The sequence below is a fragment of the Pan paniscus genome, chromosome 11 (genome assembly GCF_029289425.2).
Source record: "Pan paniscus chromosome 11, NHGRI_mPanPan1-v2.0_pri, whole genome shotgun sequence".
Taxonomy (NCBI): Eukaryota; Metazoa; Chordata; class Mammalia; order Primates; family Hominidae; genus Pan; species Pan paniscus.
Window position 1 is genome coordinate 97,688,051 of NC_073260.2, and position 23,755 is coordinate 97,711,805.

Here is a 23,755-nt window from a genome sequence, read left to right on the forward strand (position 1 = left end):
TTTTAGGAGGCCGAGGAGGGAGGATCGCTTCAACCCAGGAAGGAGGTCGAAGCTGCAGTGAGCCATGATTGCACCACAAAGATTTCAGTATTTTGAGAGAAATGTTTATTTTTATGTGTCTTTAAGTACTCATTTTAAACATTCTATCCTGTGATGTGTATCATAGGATCTTAGACACACTCTTAAGGCATCTACTTTGGAGGTCACATAGTGTAAACCTTCAGTCATTATTGGGACACTGAGTTCTTTTTAGTCATTACGCTCTTACCCAGTTCATTAGGGAAAGCAGCTCTTTACCAAAGTGCTCCTACCAAAGGAAAGACAGTAAATACTAGGCTTGAATCCAGATTTGGTTACCAGTTTCAGAACTCTTTACACACAGCACATCATAGTCTATGATTTAATTTGCAGTTTTGGCTGCCACATCGTATAGTTGATACACGATGAACTTACATTTTATTTTTTATTAAAGGCTTTTTTTTTGGTAGCAGCTTTAGGTTTACAGAAAAAGTGAGCAGGAAGTACAGAGAGTTCCCATATACCTGCTTACCAACTCTTCCCCAAGTGAACCAATTTGTACATTATTATTAACCAAGTCCATAATTTATGATTAGGGCTTAACCTTTGTGTTGTACATTCTGTGGGTTTTGATAATTTTATAATGACATCAATCCACTATTACAATATACAGAATATTTTCACTGCCTTAAAAGTCTTCTGTGTTCTACCTATGTATCCTGCCCACTCTCTCCCCTCCAACTCCTGACAACCACTGATCGTTTTATAGTCCCTATAGTTATGCTTTTCCTGGAATCTCTGTAGTTTTGAATCATACAGTGTGTAGCCTTTTCAGATTGTTTTCTGTCACTCAGTATTTGAAGTTCCTCTATGTCTTTGTGTGGCTTGATAACACATTTCGTTTTATTGCTGAATATTTTCCATTGCATGGATGTACAGCAGTTTGTTCATCCATTCACCCATAACATCTTGGATGCTTCCAAGTTTTGGCAATTATGGATAAAATAGTGTGCAGGTTTTTGTGTGGACATAACTTTGCAACCCATTTGGATAAATACCAAGTTTAGTTTTGTAAGAAATTGCTTAATTGTATTCCAAATTGTACCATTTTGCATTCCCACTGACAATGAATGAGAGTTCCCATTGCTCCACATTCCTATCAGCATTTGGTAGTGTCAGTGTTTTGGATTTTGGTCATTCTAATAGGCATATAAGTAATCTCTTGTTTCTTATGCAATTCCCTAATGATATGTGATGTTGAACATCTTTCATACACTTATTTGCCATTTCTATATTTTTGGTGAGTTGTCTTCTCAGATCATTTGTGCATTTTAAAAACTGGGTTGTTTTCGTATTGTTGCTTTAAGAGGTCTCTATATATTTTGGATACCAGTGCTTTGTCACATATGTTTTGCAGATGTTTTCTGTGAATCTGTAACTTGTCTTTTTGTTCTCTTACTACTTATTCATATTTAATACACAGACTCTAGGTGTATGTTTGGTACATACTATGTTTATTCAGGTGAGACTTTGTAAATATATCATTTAAGGGACCCACAAGAAGAAGATACATTCAGCTGAACCCAGCATCCTAATTTGTGAAGCTTCTGTGGTTATTTTGAATCTGTTAAGTTCTGGGAAATAGTATAGAATGTTTTAAGTGCATAGGTTTTGGAAATTTACTTGGGTTTGAATTTTGTTTCTGCTACTTTAGCTATGTGAACCTAGGGCAAGTTACTTAAACTCTCTGTTCCTCAGCTTCCTCATTTATAAAATGAGGATAGTAAATATGAATGCCTATTTCATTATGTAGGTGTAAGGATTGAATGAATTAATACATGCAAAATGCTTTAGGGCAGTGCTTAGTAGATATTAAGTGCTCAAAAGTATCAGCCCTTGTAATTATTTCTGTTATCATTGTTGTTTTCTGTCTCATCACCTCAGTATCAACCTGGCAGTTTCTAATTGGTAAAAGGGTCTCTATATATTGAATCATAATATGCCTTTATGTAACTTGTACTCATTGGTTTCTCTGTGCCCTTTGATTTGAAGAAAAAGAGTTTAATACATCTTCTAAATAATAGCTCTTCAAATTTTGAAGTTCACCCCTTCATCCAACAAACCTACTGTTTTGTTCTAGGCACTAGGGATAGAAAGATAAATATGTCTGGATCTGGAAAGAACTTGTCTAATAAAGGAAAACAGATATGTAAATAAATTTTTTCATATCTATCTGTATCTGAATCTGTATACTCCCCTTATCTCCTGTTAAAATGGATGAACTCTTTGTGCTGCCAAGACCAGACCCTCTGTTTGAGTACTGATCCTGCTACCTTTTGGTACCTGCGAATACTTCATTTCTCCACCTAATTAATGTTCCCCTCTCTAGTGAATTATTGCCAGCAGCCATTTCACTCGTCATTGCTCAGTGCTCATCTTGACCCATCAGCGGCATTTGACAGCATTGGTTATTTTCTCTTTCGTGACAGTGGCTTTCCTGGCTTTTTATGACTTCTAAAGGATGAGTGCCCCAGGACTGACTTTTTTCTACACTGTCTAACTGATGATCTTATGTAGTTTTAAGACTGGCAACTACTAATTTATTTCTACAATTCAGACTTCTAACACTTGTGTATCCAGTTTACTTATTAAATGTCCAATAAGCATTTTAAGTTAGCATGTACCTGAATAAATTCTAGATCCCTCTCTGACTCCCCACCCACCCTAAAAACAAGAAACATAAAAACAGCAATACCTTGCTGCTTCTACCATCTATCCCGTCTTAATAAATAGCAATTACATTCTTCTCAGTGTCCAGGCCAAGAACCTTGGAATCATTCCTTAGTCCTTTCCTTCATCTCCATCCTGATCCCACTGTTTCTATCCATGCTCCCGGGAGTCTCTTTCACACAGCAGTCTGATTATTTTGTACTGTATGAATGGTCATGTCACGGTTCTTTATCAAAGCCTTCTAATAGCTTCCCATCTCTACGCAAAATCCATAGTCCATCTTTCCTTTGGCCAGTATACAGCCTTAACATGATGTGACTTGTTACTCTCCGCCTTGCTCTCTCTGCTCCTGCCTCCTTGCTTTCTTCTAGCACTGCAAACACTCCTGTGTCAGAGGCTTTGCTTTTGCTGTTCCTTCTGCCTGCCCGCTTCCTCCTCAGATAACCATATGGGTCTTCCATGCATCATTTAGATTCCTGATCAAATGTTACCTGATCTGTCTAAACTAGTTGATACTAATTTTTTTTTCCAGAGCTCGTAAACCTTCTAATAAACCTAGAATTTCACTGGGAATTGATGTCAGGTTTACTGTACTGTAGTCTTATAGAAGTCACCTTTTGAAAAGCAGGACTGTGTTGATCTATCACATGTCTACTTCACAGCCTATCAGTTGTGACTGCAGGTTTTAATACATGTGTTCCAATATGTCAAATCTGAAATCTAAACTTATTTACACCAGTAGTGTACTCTTATTTACATCAAACTACTGTTTTTAAGATTATCTCCATTATCTATGAAGCCTTCCCTTCCCTAACCTACTTCTGTTCACCTCCCCTCTTCTCTCAATACCCTTTTTTTTGTTGTTGGTTTTTGAGACAGAGCCTCTCTCTGTCACCCAGGCTGGAGTGCAGTAGCGTGATGTCAGCTCACTGCAGCCTCCGCCTCCCGGGTTCAAGCAATTCTCCTGCCTCAGCCTCCTGAGTAGTTGGGATTATAGGTGCACACCACCACGCCCAGCTATTTTTTTGTATTTTTAATAGAGACGGCGTTTCACCACGTTGGTCAGGCTGGTCTTGAACTCCTGACCTCAAGTGATCCACCTCCCTTGGCCTCCCAAAGTGCTGGATTACAGGCATGAGCCCGGGGAGACTGAGGTGGGAGGATTGCTTCAGCCCAGGAGGCAGAGGTTGCAGTGAGCCATGATTGGGCCACTGCACTCCAGCCTGGGTGACAAAGTGAGACCCTGTCTCCAGAAAAATTAAATTTAATTTAAAAATAAATAAATAATTTTACATTATCTAAAATTAGAATCAAGTCTCTAGTATCTCTTTCTGAGCTTATATTTATATTTAAACAAGCAAAAGCAGTGCCACAGGAAACATGGTAGTTTATGAAGTAGATAATGAGTTTGAGCACACTTTCCTAGGATGGGTAGATTATGGAGCACTGAGATGTTACTAACAGAAAGTATTTGAGTGTGATGCCCTTTTGAATGAGTGTAAGTTCCAAGAAATCTTGAGGGGGAAAAGTTGCTTGCTTCCAAACTCCGATGCTTGGAAATTGAGACAGCTGTTCTGCCTTCATTTTTCCCTTTTGGGTATTTTCATTTTTGATATCAAACTTTTATTCTACCAGAACCCTGTTTAATCAGTGGTAGGAGAAATGATAAATGCTATTTTAAACAGTTTTTTATTTACTTTCAGATTACTCAACAAAAGATTATAGTCAGGAATTGCTTATGTCAGCCTGTTATTGTGCCCCAATGGAAGACCAAAAATATCCACTTATCTGATCCATTGTAAAAGACTAGCAGGGAGTCCCTATTGTGCTTTTTATCGTAGAATGGTGATGTCTTCAGAGACAATAATTTTGGATATTGCCTTTTTTTATATATTCTCACCTGTGCATTTTATTCTGTCAGGCTCACATACCTCTGTACTGAGCTTTACATCTAGCATTTTGCTTGTGCCCATTCTGTCCCTCACACTTGCAGTTTCCTCTTCTGTTAATATCACCTATTAGATTGTACCCATTCTTAAAGGCCCGTCTCATATCATATATCTATGAATATCTCCCTGATTTTTACCTGTTGCCTTGTATATTCTGAAATTCTGTTATATTTTGTATTGCGTAATTTGGTATGTTAAAGTATAATGCCATACATTAAGCATACTGTGAAGGCAAAACCTGTGTCTTAATCATGTCACAAATATTTTGTCACCTACTTCTAAGGCCTTTGCAGCACCATCATGACATGTGTAAAAGATACTTAGTGAATATTTATTTGATTCTTGGAATAATCTCTGAAGGGGATAGTTAATGGATTTGTGAGTCTTAAAAGTCAAGTTTACAGGCTGGTGGATATTCATGTTATTTGGAAGTTCAATAATGGTTCAGTAGAATACTAGACAGGTTTTCTTTACTGAATCATTTGCATTTTTTCTTTATCTTTAGAAATCAGTCATGCCACAATTAAATTTTATAAATGATGGTCAACCTAATGCACTTAAATCTAAATTAGTAGCTTAATACACTACACATAAGAAAAAAAAAGCCAAGTTCTCTATAACACAGTATTGCTGAATGCCTTCATAGGTTTCACCTGTCCATTATAACTGCATCATAGATGCCAAAGCTTTTTATACATCTGAAATAATTTAGTATACGTTAAGTGACTTGTACAATAGAACACGGCAAATTATTGGAAGAGCTTTATACTTCAAGTCTTTTCAGTATTTCTTAATTTTCATCATTCCAGTAGAATCAGTCAGTAACTCATTTTTAAAAGCATCATCTGCAAACTTATTAATGTATTTCCAAAGATAATTTACTCTTGTTTTTGGTATTGGGGAATTATGGGGTTTTCCCTGTCAATCATGATCCTCAAACAGAAGAGGTAAAACTTGTACATTCTTTCTAAAGAAGTAACTTCATCCTCAAATAACTCATTCAAAGATCTCGACATTTTTGGGGTAGTCATGTTCTGTCTCTCCAACCCCCACTCTGCCCACGTACATGTGTGTTTGTGTGTGTGTGAGAGAGACAGTTTTCAGGAAGAAGTGAGGTAAATTATTTCTACTCCTTCAAATAAAGTCTAGTCAGTAGCAAGAAATATAACAGGTAATGTGATACCTATTTTAATAAAGCATTAAAATAAGTCTTCATAAAGTTTTGTTAAAAAATTGTTTTACTAGCCGGGCGTGGTGGCTGACGCCTGTAATCCCAACACTTTGGGAGGCCAAGGGGGCGGATCACGAGGTCACAGATCAAGACCATCCTGGATGACACGGTGAAACCCTGTCTCTACTAAAAATACAAAAAATAAGCTGGGTTTGGTGGCGGGTGTCTGTAGTCCCAGCTACTCGCGAGGCTGAGGCGGGAGAATGGTGTGAACCTGGGAGGCGGAGCTTGCAGTGAGCGGAGATCATGCCACTGCACTCCAGCCTGGGCGACAGAGTGAGACTCCATCTCAAAAAAAAAAAAAAAAAATTGTTTTACTATTAGAAGTAATCATATAACGTGGTTTATGGTAAAATGTCAAAAATCTGTTTATGAACTAAAGAGGTGTTTGGGTTCTACAAAGGCACTGCTGGTACTTTAAGCCCACTTAATTTAAGCTTTTTAAAAAATACCTAAAGAAAAGAAATAAAAACAGTTTTGATGTATGCATGATGTTAAACTAATGTTATTGAAATCCACCAAGAAAAATAAAAGACAGTTGGGCCTGAGGTAAAATATAAAAAATGCAATTAACAATAATAAGAATAAAAATTCAGACTGTTAACTAGAGACATAATAATCAAAGTGGCACAGGAAAGATAGCAAGTAAAAACTTAGATCTAAGTTACTGATGTTATAGAGCAGCGAAAGAACTAAAGTTAACTTTAAACAATACACAAAGAAACAAGAAGATACGATATATTCCTTACATTAACTGTGCTCCTTCACTAAGATGGGTAACCCCTGAAATACTACATACCATTTAGGGCACTTGAGAGAAAAACAATACAAATGAAGAAATGGAGCAAATAGCTTATGAGAAAGGAGTAAAGTAGTTTAAGAGCTTGACTAGGCAATAGTTATAGGAAGACAAAGATGTAAAAGATTTCTCAGGGAAAAAAAGGGCTTTATCATGCGTTCATCCCTTATAGTTGATCCTCTGGCTAGCTACTCACCAATGTACCTTTGTTGTATTACACTGTCGTCTAGCCTGTATACTTTCACTATTTCTCTTGTTTTCCTGCTATCTTCAGTCCTACCAACTTGATTCATATCTCAAACTCTGCACCCAAGTACTGAAGATTTTTTAAATAAACGAATCCATCTAGGCTTAGTGTCTAGACAGCAAAATGAACCAGTCACGGCTCAGATTCATCACTGACATATAAATAAATGGAATAATTTTTCAGAGGAATATATGTTTTTGTTATTCAGTGAGCCATAGTTGTGAATATGGGATAAAACCATAAAGGCAAAATATTTGGCAGCTAAATAGAACAGCCAACACTCTAAACATTTTATTAGCCAGGAGAAAAAATAAACAACATAAGACCCAATCTCTCTAAAAGTAATATACTCCTAATATAAATAAAAAGGAGTGTGCCACATAATAGAAAAAACTAAAATGTAATACCACTGTTTTTATTATCATCTATAACAAACCTCAGTGCGTGAGAGCTGTGGGATTCTCTAAATTAGATAGAAGTAAACACTTGTGGCATAGGTTTGCTTTCTGTTGAAAGTTTTAAATAGAATATCCAATGAAAGTAAACAAACATATAAGAACTATTTTTTTTTTTTTTTTTGAGATGGAGTCTCGCTCTGTCGCCCAGGCTGGAGTGCAGTGATGTAATCTTGGCTCACTGCAAGCTCCGCCTCCCGGGTTCACGCCATTCTGCTGCCTCAGCCTCCCGAGTATCTGGGACTACAGGTGCCTGCCACCAGGCCCGGCTAATTTTTTTTGTATTTTTTGGTAGAGACGGGGCTTCACTGTGTTAGCCAGAATGGTCTCCATCTCTTGACCTCATGATCCGCCCATCTTGGCCTCCCAAAGTGCTGGGTTACAGGCATGAACCACCACGCCTGGCCACATATAAGAACTGTTAATCACATCACAAACATTTTGAGTTATAAAAATAAAAGGAACTTTTAAGTTATGCTAAAGTATTTAAACCTTGATAGGACTTATAAATATTCGAGTTGATAATAATTCAGCTTATCAGAAACAGTTCTTATGCATAAGATTAAAGTATATCTAGTGTTTTCAGTGATATGCTTGTGAAACCTCTTGATAGTAAATTATTAAATTAAGCCAAGACAAACTCTAGAACATGGATTATTTAGATACTGGTGTGAATTTCCTCTAAAGACAGCAAATTGAACATACGTATCTACTTCCCCTCCCTACCAAGAACCCACTGAAGTGACAGAAGAGGGATACTTAAAATAATAACATAAGTTGTAAATTAACTGATGACAAAACTAATAAACAGCAGTCCTTCCAAAGTAAACCACAAAATAGGGAATAAACAAAGGGAAAAAAAATCAACAGATTTAGCTAAATCTTAATATTTCTGAGAAAAAAAACCACCATAAATAAAATTATAAGACAGGAAAACTACAAAAAAAGGACAAATATAAGAATATATAGAATCTAGGTATTATTAAGAAACAAAAACATGGGCAAAGGGTAGAAACAAGTCAGATATTTCACAAAACTGGAAATACAGAAGGCAATACACACGTGGAAAAGAATGCTCAACCTAATTTCTAATCAGATAAATGTAAATTAAAAAAATATTGCTTTTGGCCGGGCACGGTGGCTCACTCCTGTAATCCCAGCACTTTGGGAGGCCGAGACGGGCGGATCACGAGGTCAGGAGATCGAGACCATCCTGGCCAACATGGTGAAACCCCGTCTCTACCAAAAGTACAAAAAATTAGCTGGGCGTGGTGGCGGGCGCCTGTAGTCCCAGCTACTCGGGAGGCTGAGGCGGGAGAATGGCGTGAACCCGGGAGGTGGAGCTTGCAGTGAGCCGAGATCGCGCCACTGCACTCCAGCCTGGGTGACAGAGCAAGACTCCGTCTCAAAAAAAAAAAAAAAAATACTGCTTTTTACTTACTAGTAAAAACGAGGATTTTTATCTGTCTATAAAAGAAGCTAGTACATTGCTAAGATGAAAAAAAGACCAAGATATATTTTTAAGTCAAAAAAGTAAGCCAAAGAGTGATAATTATGTTTTTGTTAAAAATAAAATAAATACTCTAAGTTATTAACAGTGATTACTTCTGGGAAGGGGAGTAAAAGAAGAAGAAAAATTGGCTGGGCGCAGTGGCTCATGCCTGTAATCCCAGCACTTTGGGAGGCTGAGGCAGGCAGATCACCTGAGGTTGGGAGTTTGAGGCCAGCCTGACCAACATGGAGAAACCCCGTCTCTACTAAAAATACGAAATTAGCCAGGCATGGTGGCGCATGCCTGTAATCCCAGCTACTTGGGAGGCTGAGGCAGGAGAATTGCTTGAACCTGGGAGGTGGAGCTTGTGGTGAGCTGAAATCGCATCATTGCACTCCAGCCTGGGCAGCAAGAGTGCAACTCTGTCTCAAAAAAAAAAGAAGAAAAATTAATTTTCCCATTTTGCTCTGTGAACATGTATTTCTTCAACCTTTTACAAGAATGAACTGTAAAAAGCGTTAAAAGAAAAAATGAATTTACAGTATAACAAAAAAAGATATAATGTAAAGATTAGAAATTTTATGGTTTTCACAAAATATAAGTAGACAGGATCAAATTGACAAAAGAAAGGAAAATCATAGCCAAAGACACCATAGATAAGTGTAAGTCTTTCTTTTTTCTTTCTTTTTTTTTTTTTTTTTTGAGACAGAGTCTCGCTCTGTCACCCAGGCTGCAGTGCAGTGGCGCAATCTCGGCTCACTGCACCCTCTGCCTCCTGGGTTCAAGCAGTTCTCTGCCTCAGCCTCCATAGTAGCTGGGATTACAGGCACCTGCCACCACGCTCGGCTAATTTTTGTATTTTTAGTAGAGATGGGGTTTCACCATCTTGGCCAGGCTAGTCTTGAACTCCTGACCTCGTGATCCACCTGCCTCGGCCTCCCAAAGTGCTGGGATTCCAGGCGTGAGCCACCGTGCCCAGCCGGTAAGTGTAACTCTTTCTTGAGTCTTGGAAAGAAGGAAGAATTGGCTGTGGAACAAACAACATGGCAATTAAAATTAAATTCATTTTTAATAATTAAGCCAGCTGAACTCCTCCTCCTTTCCCTCCTTTTCATGGCCATATATCCAAGCACTCTACTCTGAGAGGCCTACCCCTCATCCATTTTATATCAAAGAAAAAGATCTGTTAGAGAAATAAACAACTGCTCAAAAAAACCAAACCAGCTACCAGAAAAACATAGCTAAAACAAATGAAGGACCAAGATAAACAAAAGAAGAAATAAAATTCAGGGATCAGAAGATAATCTTTTGGAGAAAAGGGAAGAAGAGAGTCCATTTAATATCCTTATGAGAGAGACTAATGTGGACACTGCAGCCATAAAACAGGGTGCAATGAAAAAAAGCCAGAGACCAAGAATTGTTAGAATTTAAAATTACAGATATCGGCCAGGCGTGGTGGCTCATACCTGTAATCCTAGCACTTTGGGAGGCTGAGGTGGGTGGATCACGAGGTCAGGAGTTCCAGACCAGCCTGACCAACATGGTGAAACCCCGTCTCTACTAAAAATACAAAAATTAGCCGGGTGTGGTGGCACGTGCTTGTAATCCCAGCTACTCAGAAGGCTGATGCAGGAGAATCGCTTGAACCCTGGAGGTGGAGGTTGCAGTGAGCAGAGATTGTGCCACTGCATTCCAGCCTGGGTGACAGAAAAAGCAAATATTCAGCAGTGCTGGGAGATCATGTTAAGGAAATATCTCAAAATCCAGAAAAGAAAAATATTTTTAAATGTGCAATAAAAGTTAAGAGATGAAGATGAACAACTCATGAAGTCCAACATGAACTGAGTATAATTCAACAAATATTACTGAGCACCTACTGTGTACAAGACACAGTTTTAAGCACCAAGGAAACAGCAGGGAACAACAACAAAAATCTCTGCCCTACATTTAAGTAGTGGAGAGAGAGTAAAAATACATAAAAATGTCAGGTGCAATGAAGAAAAATAAAGCAGGATAAGAAGACAGTAGCAGGATGACACTTTCACAGAGAGTGATCACTATGATCTGATAAGGTACCATTTGAGCAGGGACTTGATAAAGTGACAGAATAAGTCAGAAAGCAAGAAAGTAGATAGTGAAAAGGGAAAATAAAGAAATAATCTGGATAAAACTGTTAGGAGGTGAAGAAGGCCGTCACCCTGAAAGGGCTTGCCACGTGTAGAACATCAAACCTAAGACACATCCTATGAAATAGAATTCAAGAATAAAAAAAATTCCTGAAAGTTGCCACAGAAAAAAACTATATTACAGACAAAAGCATTACAATGGTTAGGTTCAGGGAATCAAGAGTATTCTCATCAGGCACTGTAGACAATACCCAATCTCAATGGATACTGACATGATCACAAAAAGAAAAGCAATTATATATTATGTGCTGGAAGTACACAACGTCACTTCTAAATATTCTTACCAGAAAATTGAACCCGAGTCTGATCAAGCCTCTGAATCAACTACCGTTTACCTCTTCTCCACCCCCTCATTATATTATTCAGCTCTTCATTCATTATCTCGCAACAACCTCTAGTCTGAAAAACAAGTCACATTTTTCAAAAATTTGTATTTTAAAATATTTTATACAGCCTGTAGTTTCTTATTCAGAATCAGTGACTATACACTTTAAATTTTAGGTAAAGCCTCGGAGACACTAAAGTTAATTTTTTGAGGCTGTGAACAACTTAGCACTTATTTTCTTTTTTTTTTGAGACGGAGTTTCACCCTTATTGCCCAGGCTGGAGTGCAATGGCACGATCTTGGCTCACCACAACCTCCGCCTCCCAGGTTCAAGTGATTCTCTTGCCTCAGCCTCCCGAGTAGCTGGGATTACAGGCATGTGCCCCTACGCCTGGCCAATTTTGTATTTTTAGTAGAGATGGGATTTCTCCATGTTGGTCAGGCTGGTCTCAAACTCCTGACCTCAGGTGATCTGCCCACCTCAGCCTCCCAAAGTGCTGGGATTACAGGCATGAGCCACTGCACCTGGCCTTATTTTCTTAAATCTATTTTAGTCTCAAGTTAGAATACTTGTATAAAATATTGTTTCTTAAAAGGTTTTATTCAATTTTATGTAGTTTTTTATGCTATTTGGAAATATTTGTTGCTTTGCAGACATACATAAAATGTTCTTTGCCATCAAATAAAATGATAATCTTATTTTTACAAGTTCTATTTATGGACACAAATAATTTTTTGTTTTATTTTCCACTTTAATTTTGGAATAGGGGGTGGTTTTTCAATTATAAGCATGTAGGAGGATCACTGAAGGTCAGTAAATCATCATTAATTATAAAACCAATGGAGTATAATTGTTTATGTCCTTCCTGTACAGTCTGTTATCAGAATTTACCATCCGTCAATCTAGGTTTTGTAAAGAAGCTTTCCCTACTGTAAGGAAAGTGCTATCAAAGCTTTCTTATATTAGGGAAAGCTAACATTTTGGGGATCATGACTTTTTAAAAAAAAGACATATTCATGGGTGCAGCACACCAGCATGGCACATGTATACATATGTAACTAACCTGCACATTGTGCACATGTACCCTAAAACTTAAAGTATAATAATAATAAAATAAAATAAAAAGAAAAAAAAAGAAAATGCAAGAAAAACACACAAAAAACATATTCAATATTTAAAAGATAAATTAATTAGGAATATAAGTGAGTATTCAAAGTTGCAAATGATGCCTGGAATTGAGTAGTATTCAATGCCAAGAACAAGGTGGTTGAGAGCCATAATCTGTGTTTATTCATGTTCTTAGCATCAGTTATAGAAGTTTTATAACAAATGCATTTTTTTAAATTATGGTGTACTAACTTTGTTAATTAAAATCCTCGTCATTAAAACAAATTTTACCTTAGAAAATGGCCTTAGGCATTCTTCTTTAATTTATTGATTTGGAACAAAGTGTTTGAAAAAGCGTATGAAAAGATTGGGATAATTGCAATGCATATGTTGTCCTGCTTGCTGATGATACTTTTTCTTTTTTGTAGTTTATAAAGCAAAGTATTTAAACACCTTCTAGAATGAAATTTTACTGCTTGAATAGTAAGCCATACTGTATCCAGAGGATTTCCAATGTCAGCTTTCATTTTGTAGTGCAGAAGCTTTACTGTGATAAAAATGTTATGACATTTTAATTAGGAAAATAGATCATGGGTACTGCATATGATGGAAGAAATTTCTTAATGTTCCCATGTTCTACTAAATCAGAATGAAAAATACATTTGAATTTACATTACATTAGATCTGCTTTGAAGGTTGAGGAGTCAGGGGAAAAGAGGGTGGCATGGGGATTATGGAATGTGTTTGGGACTCCATCGTGGGAGGTGGGATCAAAGCAGTTTTTAAATTATAAACAGTAAGGAAATTGTGACCCATGGTATTTAGGTTACATGGATCTTTCTCCTTTTTTGGTTACAGGAAAAGGGGAAGATAGTGATGTACTCAGTATAAATGCAGATGCTTATGACAGCGACATAGAAGGCCCATGCAACGAAGAAGCAGCTGCTCCCGAGGCACCAGAAAATACAGTCCAAAGTGAAGCTGGTCAGATAGATGACCTGGAGAAAGACATTGAGAAAAGTGTGAATGAGATTCTAGGACTGGCAGAGTCTAGCCCAAACGAACCCAAAGCAGCCACCCTGGCTGTTCCTCCACCAGAAGATGTTCAACCTTCTGCACAGCAACTGGAGCTGCTAGAACTTGAGATGAGGGCAAGAGCGATTAAAGCCCTAATGAAAGCTGGTGATATAAAAAAGCCAGCCTAGGTATTTAACTTGAGTTTGAATTTTAGGTATGTTTGAACAAAGCCACATCATTTAATTTTGTATCTAAAATTTATTTGGGGTCTTATATGTTATTTCTCATGTAACCCTTATTAGGACTCATTTTAGCCCTAAATTACCTGTGGCTGTTTCTTTTTATTTTTTTGACTACTTTTATATTATAAATGTGTGTTACTGTCTTATGAATTCATGGCAATATAGTTGGATAGCCTGGATACTTTGTTAGATGAGTATTTAGCTGTGTCTGCAAATCTTAAAAGCCATTAGCAAAGAGTCGTGGTATTTTTTTCTTTATTTTTAAATGTTTGGGCACCAAACCTAAAAGCAAAAGATTGACGAAGCATGTTTCTCTTAAGGCTACTTGTATTTTACAATACAATATTAAATTATTGCTTTAAATTTGTTAACAATTTGAGAAATTTAGTTTTGCTTATATGCACTTTTTAAATATATACTATTTTGAAGATTCCTTATGTAAATGCAAATTTCCTAGTTAAAACCGAATAACAGAGATCTGAAATGACTGAGAAAAACTTTTTTATTAAAGGAAGGAATTAATTTAAGGCAATTTTTAACTATGTAGAACTAATTGCCCATGTTTAATTATAGCAGACACGCCATTCTAACGGGTATTTGATACCATTGGATGCATTATTCTAGGTTTTTTCTTTAATAAAAATGGAACAAGTTTTCATTTACATTCCAAGCTGTCAGGAAATGAAGAATATTTTATTATCTAGGATTTTATCTGATGTAGTTGCTTAAAGATCTGATGTGCTATAATTCCATGAATCAGAAATAATAAAATGCTATCATTCTGGATCTGAAGACTTTTGATACTTTTTCAAAAGCAAAATTAATTTCAGAAACCTTTGATAAGTTGTTGTTATAATTAATCTAATTTTGTATAGTTTTTGTAAATAAATTACCATCCTTCCACAATTAGGGATGCTTTTATCCCCCCATCACTAATTGCAGTTGTTTGATACCAAAATAAATTTACGTAGAGATCCTTAACTTAAAATAAATTAATTTTTTCAAAAAACATAAATCTGGAACTGTTGTTTCTATATTTGATAACAAATACAGTATATTTTATTTATAAGCCATGGTCTACTGATACTGTATGAGGACTTTCCTTATATATAAAAGTTGCAGGGATTGTGTTTTATTAGCTGCTTTAATTATGTTAATTTTAGAGAGTTTTTAAATGGAAATAGAGGACATTTATGAAACGCTGGAATTGCAGTTACAAATTCTTTTTGTTGTTGTTGTTCCTGAACATGCCTTGGAATAATTCTACCATTTTTTTCCCCTCCGTAAATCTTTCTAATAAAGCATAGAAAAAGCCTATATGATTTTAAATGCTTCTCTTAAGCTGGTAAACAGATTTGAGTTATGAGTTCATTGTTACTGCTTCAAGATGAAAAGACAGTGATATAATTTTTCTATTTCAACTTAAAAGTAATAGTTAATATGCTAAAGTAGTACAGAATAAACTTTATTGCTGCTTACTAATTACAAAATACTGTAGATGGCATCTGTATGATTAAACATATAAAGTAAAACAGGTCTGAGGGCTTTGTAGATGATTAAAGTCTCCACCTTCATGAAGCATTGTGTGTCTGTTCTACTCTATGCAGAATGGTTTACAGGACATTTGACTCGAGTGTATATGTGTGAGGTAGAATGAACAGAACAAATTAGAGGCTACTTAATTCCCTACCTTGGAAAATCAAATTTTTATCTTCTTTTAAAATGTTGAAAGACTTGAGAGCTTTTTGAAAATGAATGGCTTTAGAGAATGGGAATGTTTGCTTTAGAAATGCCTAAGTAATGGGAAAATACCATGTATCGGTCTGATGCTGCCATTTAAATAATCAGCCCAGAGGTATTTATTGAACGCCTATAAGGTTCTCAGTCTTGTTCAAATCTTAAACCTAGAGGCCAGGTGCGGTGGCTCACGCCTGTAATCCCAGCACTTTGGAAGGCCGAGGCGGGTGGATCATGAGGTCAGGAGACAGACCATCCTGGCTAACATGGTGAAACCCCGTCTCTACTAAAAATACAAAAAGCTAATTAGCCAGGTGTGTTGGAGGGCACCTGTAGTCCCACCTACGCGCGGGAGGCTGAGGCAGGAGAATGGCGTGAACCTGGGAGACGGAACTTGCAGTGAGCCGAGATCACGCCACTGCTCTCCAGCCTGAGCAACAGAGTGAGACTCCATCTCAAAAAAAAAAAAGTCTTAAACCTAGAGATCTTACAATATAGATTTTATCATGGAGTAGACTGGTTAATAAAGACGTGGGTGGGTGCTGCTGGTTTTTATGCCTGATTCCTTCCTTTTGTTAAGGTGAGCAACATTTCTAGGCAATATTTAATTAGTAATTAAAACAAAAACAATTGGCAGCTGAATTTTTTATTCAATGTCAAGCAATCCTGATATTTGATGAAGAACTTGACTTAAATCCTTTTTATTTTTATTTTTATTTTTTTAGAGATGAGGTTTTTGCTATGTTGCCCAGGCTGGCCTCAAGCTCCTGTGCTCAGGCTGTCTCTCCCACCTTAGCCTCCTGAGTAGCTGGGACCACAGGCACACGCCACAGAGTCTGGCCCCTCAAATCTTGAATGCTGAGTGGCAACTGATAATAAGTCTTCTGTGTTAATGAGCAGATACCTCAAACTAAGCCTTGGTTCACATTTAGATGATCCTACTAATCCACACAGATATATCCTAAAAATCTATCACCAGGGTACCAGTAACATTTCAATTATGAAAAATCACTCAAAATCCACACATCTTTTTGTTGAACGCTATTAATTCCTCAAGTTAATCAGGCAATATATTCTTTCCTTATAAATCTTTTGGCCAAAACTTACTTTCAGCAAAATGTTAGATCTTAGGATTTGTTATCTGATTAAAGGTATTCTGAACTATTTGGACAGTAATACAAACTGTAATACAATCACCATTTTTCAATGCCATTTTCAAGGTAGATAAAGCAGAGGTGAACCTGTAATTTGGGCCGAATATTTGGGCTTTAAAAATTCTCAGTTCTAGCCCATCATAAAAAGCAAGAAGAGGTCAGTTATGGATACTTTTCTTTGATTGTATCTTCTTAATTCTTTAAAAAGGCCAATATGTTTTAACTTAAAACTTCATCTTTAGATGTGTTTACATTTTCTTTATATTCTTCAAATAAAACAATGAAGTATATCAATAGGAACTCATATAGTCAACATACTGACATATTTGATATTTGATAATTATTTTTAAGTGCTTTGTGATACAAGAAAAAGAATGTGAGAGTTAAGAGCAGAAGGGTCTGATTCTGCCTAACCAGCTGTGTTACCTTAGCAAGTAACTGTAAAATGAGGGAAATAAATTGTAGCCACTGTGTAAGATTTCTTTCAGCTATAATAGTCTGTGATTCCAATACAGAATGCTGTAAACTTTGCCAAACTTACAGAACTCTTTTGAGTTCAAGTATTTCTTATCTCTCTTTCTTCCTTTCCCCACCCAATTCAAAATGAAGCCATTTGTTTAGTCTCTCTTGTCCCTCACTGTTGCTGGATGTGAACAACCTAGTATTCTTTCTTTCTTTTACCTGTTCCAGTCTTCAATGTCAAGATTGCTTGGTAAGTATTAATATATATTGTGTAGAGTTATTTGCTGCGGTCCATAAATGTAGCTATTTAGCTGTTACCTGTAATGTTTATCTCTGTATTTTTAAATAACATGATTGTTATCCCTTTTTTAAATATTTCAGTTTTAGATTTTATCAGTTGGTCTATTTTGGGATTTGAAGATTAAGCTGTAATTCCTCTACCTCTCCTAAGCGCATACCTTCCTCTCTCATTTTCACAGTAGAGTGCAGTTACATCACACTTTCTGGTTAAGTTAGCATTCAATATTTATACTATTTTGACTCTGTAAATACTATTCACAACTGGAATGTGTGGTATCTGTAAATATATTTCCTTTTTTGGTCCAATTTTTGGCTTGAGTTTTTTGGAATTAATAATACTGCCTTATTATTTTATTTGTTGAGTGATCTATATAGCAGAAGACTGCTATATAGTCGTATTTTAAAACTTCCCAGAACAGAATGACATGAATTTACACTCAGGCTGTCCTCCAGAAGTGTAAATCTCTTCTCAGTAGGTTCAAACACATCATATAATCCATCACTTTTTTCTTCAAAGATATTCCTTCTGGAGCTCTCTGTACTATTCTAATCTGGATTGGTTGCTCTACACCTCTGTTATGTTGGATCCCCCATTTCCTGAATTCTCTTTCTCTTTTGGTGGCATACCTCTTCCGACAGCTTCCTGTGAAAGACTGCACGCACAGTAAGTTATTTTGATTCATTGGTGTGACCCCACATGGCTCAGTTCTGCCTACATACTTGATTGAAACTTTCTGTGAATAATAATGTTTACATGCCAGAAATCAATGTCCTGAATTTTACAGTATTGCACCAGTGCCTTCCAACTTCCATTAAATTTGTTGAAAATTCATTGGTCATTCTGATTCTTTTTTATTATTATTATTATACCTTAAGTTCTAGGGTACATGAGCACAACGTGCAGGTTTGTTACATATGTATACATGTGCTATGTTGGCATGCTGCACCCATGAACTCATCATTTACATTAGGTGTATCTCCTAATGCTATCCCTCCCCTCTTCCCGCCACTCCCCGACAGGCCCCGGTGTGTGATGTTCCCCTGCCTGTGTCCAAGTGTTCTCATTGTTCAGTTCCCACCTATGAGTGAGAACATGCGGTGTTTGGTTTTCTGTCCTTGCAACAGTTTGCTGAGAATGATGATTTCCAGTTTCATCCATGTCCCTACAAAGGACATGAACTCATCCTTTTTTATGGCTGCATAGTATTCCATGGTGTAAATGTGCCACATTTTCTTAATCCAGTCTATCATTGATGGACATTTGGGTTGGTTCCAAGTCTTTGCTGCCCACTTTTTGATGGGGTTGTTTTTGTCTTGTAAATTTGTTTGAGTTCTTTGTAGATTCTGGATATTAGCCCTTTGTCAGATGAGTAGTAGATTGCAAAAATTTTCTCCCGTTCTGTAGGTTGCCTGTTCACTCTGATGATAGTTTCTTTTGCTGTGCAGAAGCTCTTTAGTTTAATTAGATCCCATTTGTCAATTTTGGCTTTTGTTGCTGTTGCTTTTGGTGTTTTAGATATGAAGTGCTTGCCCATGCCTATGTCCCGAATGGTATTGCCTAGGTTTTCTTCTAGGGTTTTTATGGTTTTAGGTCTAACATTTAAGTCTTTAATCCATTTTGAATTAATTTTTGTATAAGGTGTAAGGAAGGGATCCAGTTTCAGCTTTCTACATATGGCTAGCCAGTTTTCCCAGCACCATTTATTAAATAGGGAATCCTTTCCCCATTTCTTGTTTTTGTCAGGTTTGTCAAAGATCAGATGGTTGTAGATGTGTGGTATTATTTTTGAGGGCTCTGTTCTGTTCTGTTGGTCTATATCTCTGTTTTGGTACCAGTACCATGCTGTTTTGGTTACTGTAGCCTTGTAGTACAGTTTGAAGTCAGGTAGTGTGATGCCTCCAGCTTTGTTCTTTTGGCTTAGGATTGTCTTGGCAATGCAGGCTCTTTTTTGGTTCCATATGAACTTTAAAGTAGTTTTTTCCAATTCTGTGAAGAAAGTCATTGGTAGCTTGATGGGGATGGCATTAAATCTATAAATTACCTTGGGCAGTATGGCCATTTTCACGATATTGATTCTTCCTACCCATGAGCATGGAATGTTCTCCATTTGTTTCTGTCCTCTTTTTCATTGAGCAGTGGTTTGTAATTCTCTTTGAAGAGGTCCTTCACATCCCTTGTAAGTTGGATTCCTAGGTATCTTATTGTCTTTGAAGCAATTGTGAATGGGAGTTCACTCATGATTTGGCTCTCTGTTATTGGTGCATAGGAATGCTTGTGATTTTTGCACATTGATTTTGTATCCTGAGACTTTGCTGAAGTTGCTTATCAGCTTAAGGAGATTTTGGGCTGAGACAATGGGGTTTTCTAAATATACAATCATGTCATCTGCAAACAGGGACAATTTGACTTCCTCTTTTCCTAATTAAATACCCTTTATTTCTTTCTCCTGCCTGATTGCCCTGGCCAGAACTTCCAACACTATGTTGAATAGGAGTGGTGAGAGAGGGCATCCCTGTCTTGTGCCAGTTTTCAAAGGGAATGCTTCCAATTTTTGCCCATTCAGTATGATATTGGCTGTGGGTTTGTCATAAATAGCTCTTATTGTTTTGAGATACGTCCCATCAATACCTAATTTATTGAGAGTTTTTAGCATGAAGGGCTGTTGAATTTTGTCAAAGGCCTTTTCTGCATCTATTGAGATAATCATGTGGTTTTTGTCTTTGGTTCTGTTTATATGCTGGATTTCATTTATTGATTTGCGTATGTTGAACCAGCCTTGCATCCAGGGATGAGGCCCACTTGATCATGGTGGATAAGCTTTTTGATGTGCTGCTGGATTCGGTTTGCCAGTATTTTATTGAGGATTTTTGCATCGATGTTCATCAGGGATATTGGTCTAAAATTCTCTTTTTTTTTTTGTTGTGTCTCTGCCAGGCTTTGGTATCAGGATGATGCTGGCCTCATAAAATGAGTTAGGGAGGATTCCCTCTTTTTCTATTGATTGGAGTAGTTTCAGAAGGAATGGTACTAGCTCCTCCTTGTACCTCTGGTAGAATTCAGCTGTGAATCCATCTGGTCCTGGAATTTTTTTGGTTGGTAGGCTATTAATTATTGCCTCAATTTCAGAGCCTGTTTTTGATCTATTCAGGGATTCAGCTTCTTCGTGGTTTAGTCTTGGGAGGGTGTATGTGTCGAGGAATTTATCCATTTCTTCTAGATTTTCTAGTTTATTTGCATAGAGGTGTTTATAGTATTCTCTGATGGTAGTTTGTATTTCTGTGGGATTGGTGGTGATATCCCCTTTATCATTTTTTATTGCCTCTATTTGATTCTTCTCTCTTCTTTATTAGTCTTGCTAGCAGTCTATCAATTTCATTGATCTTTTCAAAAAACCAGCTCCTGGATTCATTGATTTTTTGAAGGGTTTTTTGTATCTCTGTCTCCTTCAGTTCTGCTCTGATCTTAGTTATTTCTTGCCTTCTGCTAGCTTTTGAATGTGTTTGCTCTTGCTTCTCTAGTTCTTTTAATTGTGATGTTAGGTTGTCAATTTTAGATCTTTCCTGCTTTTGTGGGCATTTAGTGCTATAAATTTCCCTCTACACACTGCTTTAAATGTGTCCTAGAGATTCTGGTATGTTGTGTGTTTGTTCCTTATTTCTGCCTTCATTTCATTATGTACCCAGTGGTCATTCAGGAGCAGGTTGTTCAGTTTCCATGTAGTTGAGCGGTTTTGAGTGAGTTTCTTAATCCTGAGTTCTAGTTTGGTTGCACTGTGGTCTGATTTCTTGATACTTAATGTGTGTCCTGTTTCTCTTTGGAAGCTGTCAGAATCTAACCTCTATCCCCAATATTCTGAAAGTTTTTGACTATATGTCAGGATACGGATTTTTTTATCCATTTAGTTACTCATTTAATGTTAATGAGTTAATCATGAGCCTTTGCATGATCTTTTTCTCATCTGCCGTTCTTTCATCGGGGAGGCTCCCTGTCTTGCAGGAGGATGTCTTCTTCAGTGGAGAAATTCATGTCATTCAGTTCTGGAAGTTTTAAAATACTGCTTGAAAAGTTCCTTCCCTCTGTTTTTTCTAGTGTTTATTCTAGAACTCTTTTTATTCAGATATTGATATCTAGGCCTGATTCTTTTTTTTCTTATTGTTTCTATTTTTCATCTTTTCTACTTTATATTTTCTCAATTTTCTCTTCTGGTTCTTCCAATGATTTTTTTTTTAAAACTTCAAACATATGTTTAATATCCCAAAGATCTTGTTATTTTTTATTCTCTGAATATTCCTTCTTTAAAATAGCACTAAAATTTTGCGTCTGTAGGGCAGTGGCTCCTGCTTGGCATCCTGGTGACCCTGCATGTATCTTGATAGGCCATGCAGGTGGAGCCTGAACCTCAAACTGAACTAAGTCTTGGTAGAACACACCCTGTGATCCTCCCAGGAGCATAGCCAGACAGTTTTGTGAGGAGCCTTTGCATGATCTTTTTCTCATTTGCCGTGCTTTCATCTGGGAGGCTCCCTATGTTGCAGGAGGATGCCTTCAGGCAGTTTTCTCGTCTCCCTCACTGTTTCCTTTGAGACATGGGACTTTCTACTCCCACTTGCCCCACCTCCTCCCCACCCGGGGCACAGCTGCAGGCTATAAAATTGCTTAGCGGCAGCATGGCATTAGCTCTACAGCAACAGGAAGTCCCTCACTCCTGTTGTGTTGTCTGGTCCCTTTTGTGTTGATGTCCCCGCACAAGGTCAGGACCTTGGAGGTTTGGCACCTTTGACTATGATTTTTCACTGTCTATGTAAATAATAAGCTGTCTGAATCTAAAACGAACTCATTGTTTTTGTTGTTGTTGTTTTGTTTTGTTTTCTGGCTAAATCTGTCAGGACATGCTTGGCCCCTTGCGCTTGGCCTTGTGCTTGATGGTTTCATGGATATAATATTTACTTCTCTGAGGATGTTAATTTTAGTCGTTGTTTTCAAGTTTTCGTCTGCTTCTTGCTTGCTGTTTCTTTCAAGTTAATTTTTTCTTGTTTTGCTGTCTCTGATGTTTTTTCAAATTTCCTTAAATCTTTGATTATGTGCTGCTTTTTTATTTTATTTTATTTTTTATTGAGACAGGGTCTCACTCTGTCATCCATGCTGGAGTGCAGTGGTTGATTCATGGCTCACTGGAACCTTGACTTCCCCTGCTCAGGTGATCCGCCCACCTCAGCCTCCCAAGTAGCTGGAACTACAGGCATGTGCATCCATGCCTGGCCAATTTTTGCTTGTTTGTTTTATAGAGACGGAGTTTCGCCATGTTGCCCAGGCTGGTCTGGAACTCCTGGCCTCAAGCAATCCACCTACCTCAGCTTCCCCAGGTGCTGGGATTATAGGCATGAGCCACTGCACCCGGCCATAGCTGCTTCTATATGTAAGAGTTAAGACACTAAAAAGCTGATTGGAAGTTCTGTGTTTATGGATGAAGCTTCTTAATTGGAGGAATTCTGTCTTTTCTCTTGGGCTGGCTGAAGATACCCACAGATCACTATGTAGACTTTTACTTAATCCCCCTGTTTTCAATTGGCTAACCCTCCAATTAACTCTCCTTGGTACACCTGAGTTTAGAATCTCTTACTTTTTTGAGTCTTCTGTGAAGATGGTGAATGGTTGCCTGTTTGTGAGGAGACCGACTTTCATGTTTTGCTCCTTGCACTCTGTCTTAGAAGAACCTAGGATCAGTACTGAGCCTTACTTCTGTTTGTGTTTAGAACCAAGTTCTTAGGTTTGAAACTGCCTTTGCAAAAACATTAACAAGCGAGAAAATTATGACAGTGAAATAAGTCTGACCTAACTAACCTCGTCTTGCTTCTAACCTCCAAGCTGTCCTTGTTCATTCCTGAGCTGTAGGCTGAACTAACTTTTGGAGGAACTTAGTTTATAATTTACCTTTGAAACAAAGATAAATGATAACAGCCGTTTCCTGAAACGAAGCTTGCCTGGGGACCAGACTGCCTTTGTAGGACTAACAAATTATCCACAAGATTAGAAATTATGGTTTAGGAGTCATGCATGCAACTAGAGGCCATCAGATTCTAAACCTTCCCAATTGCTCCTAGAGATAACATCACTACTGCAAAACCTAAGATTGATGCTCAGGATATTTTTCAGACCCTGCACTCAATAGATCAGCTGGTGCCACCCAGATTGATAAACTAGCTCATCTGGCCCAGAAACTGACTCAACGCAAAAGGACAGCTTTGACTCCCTGTGATTTTTCTCTGACCCGACCAATCAACTCTCCCCACTTCCTGGCTCCC

General features: G+C 37.4%; 1 protein-coding gene across 2 annotated transcripts in view; it reads left to right on the forward strand.

The window, feature by feature from the left end:
• Positions 1 to 15,116, forward strand: part of CAAP1 (caspase activity and apoptosis inhibitor 1) — a 54,228-nt gene extending 39,112 nt beyond the window's left edge. For both annotated transcript variants that reach the window (XM_003830695.5, XM_057298725.2), the window contains exon 6: positions 13,399 to 15,116. In XM_003830695.5, the coding sequence (XP_003830743.2) occupies positions 13,399 to 13,745 (347 nt within the window). In that variant the 3' untranslated portion in view covers positions 13,746 to 15,116. The remainder of the gene's footprint in view (positions 1 to 13,398) is intronic.
• Positions 15,117 to 23,755: the final 8,639 nt, after the last annotated feature.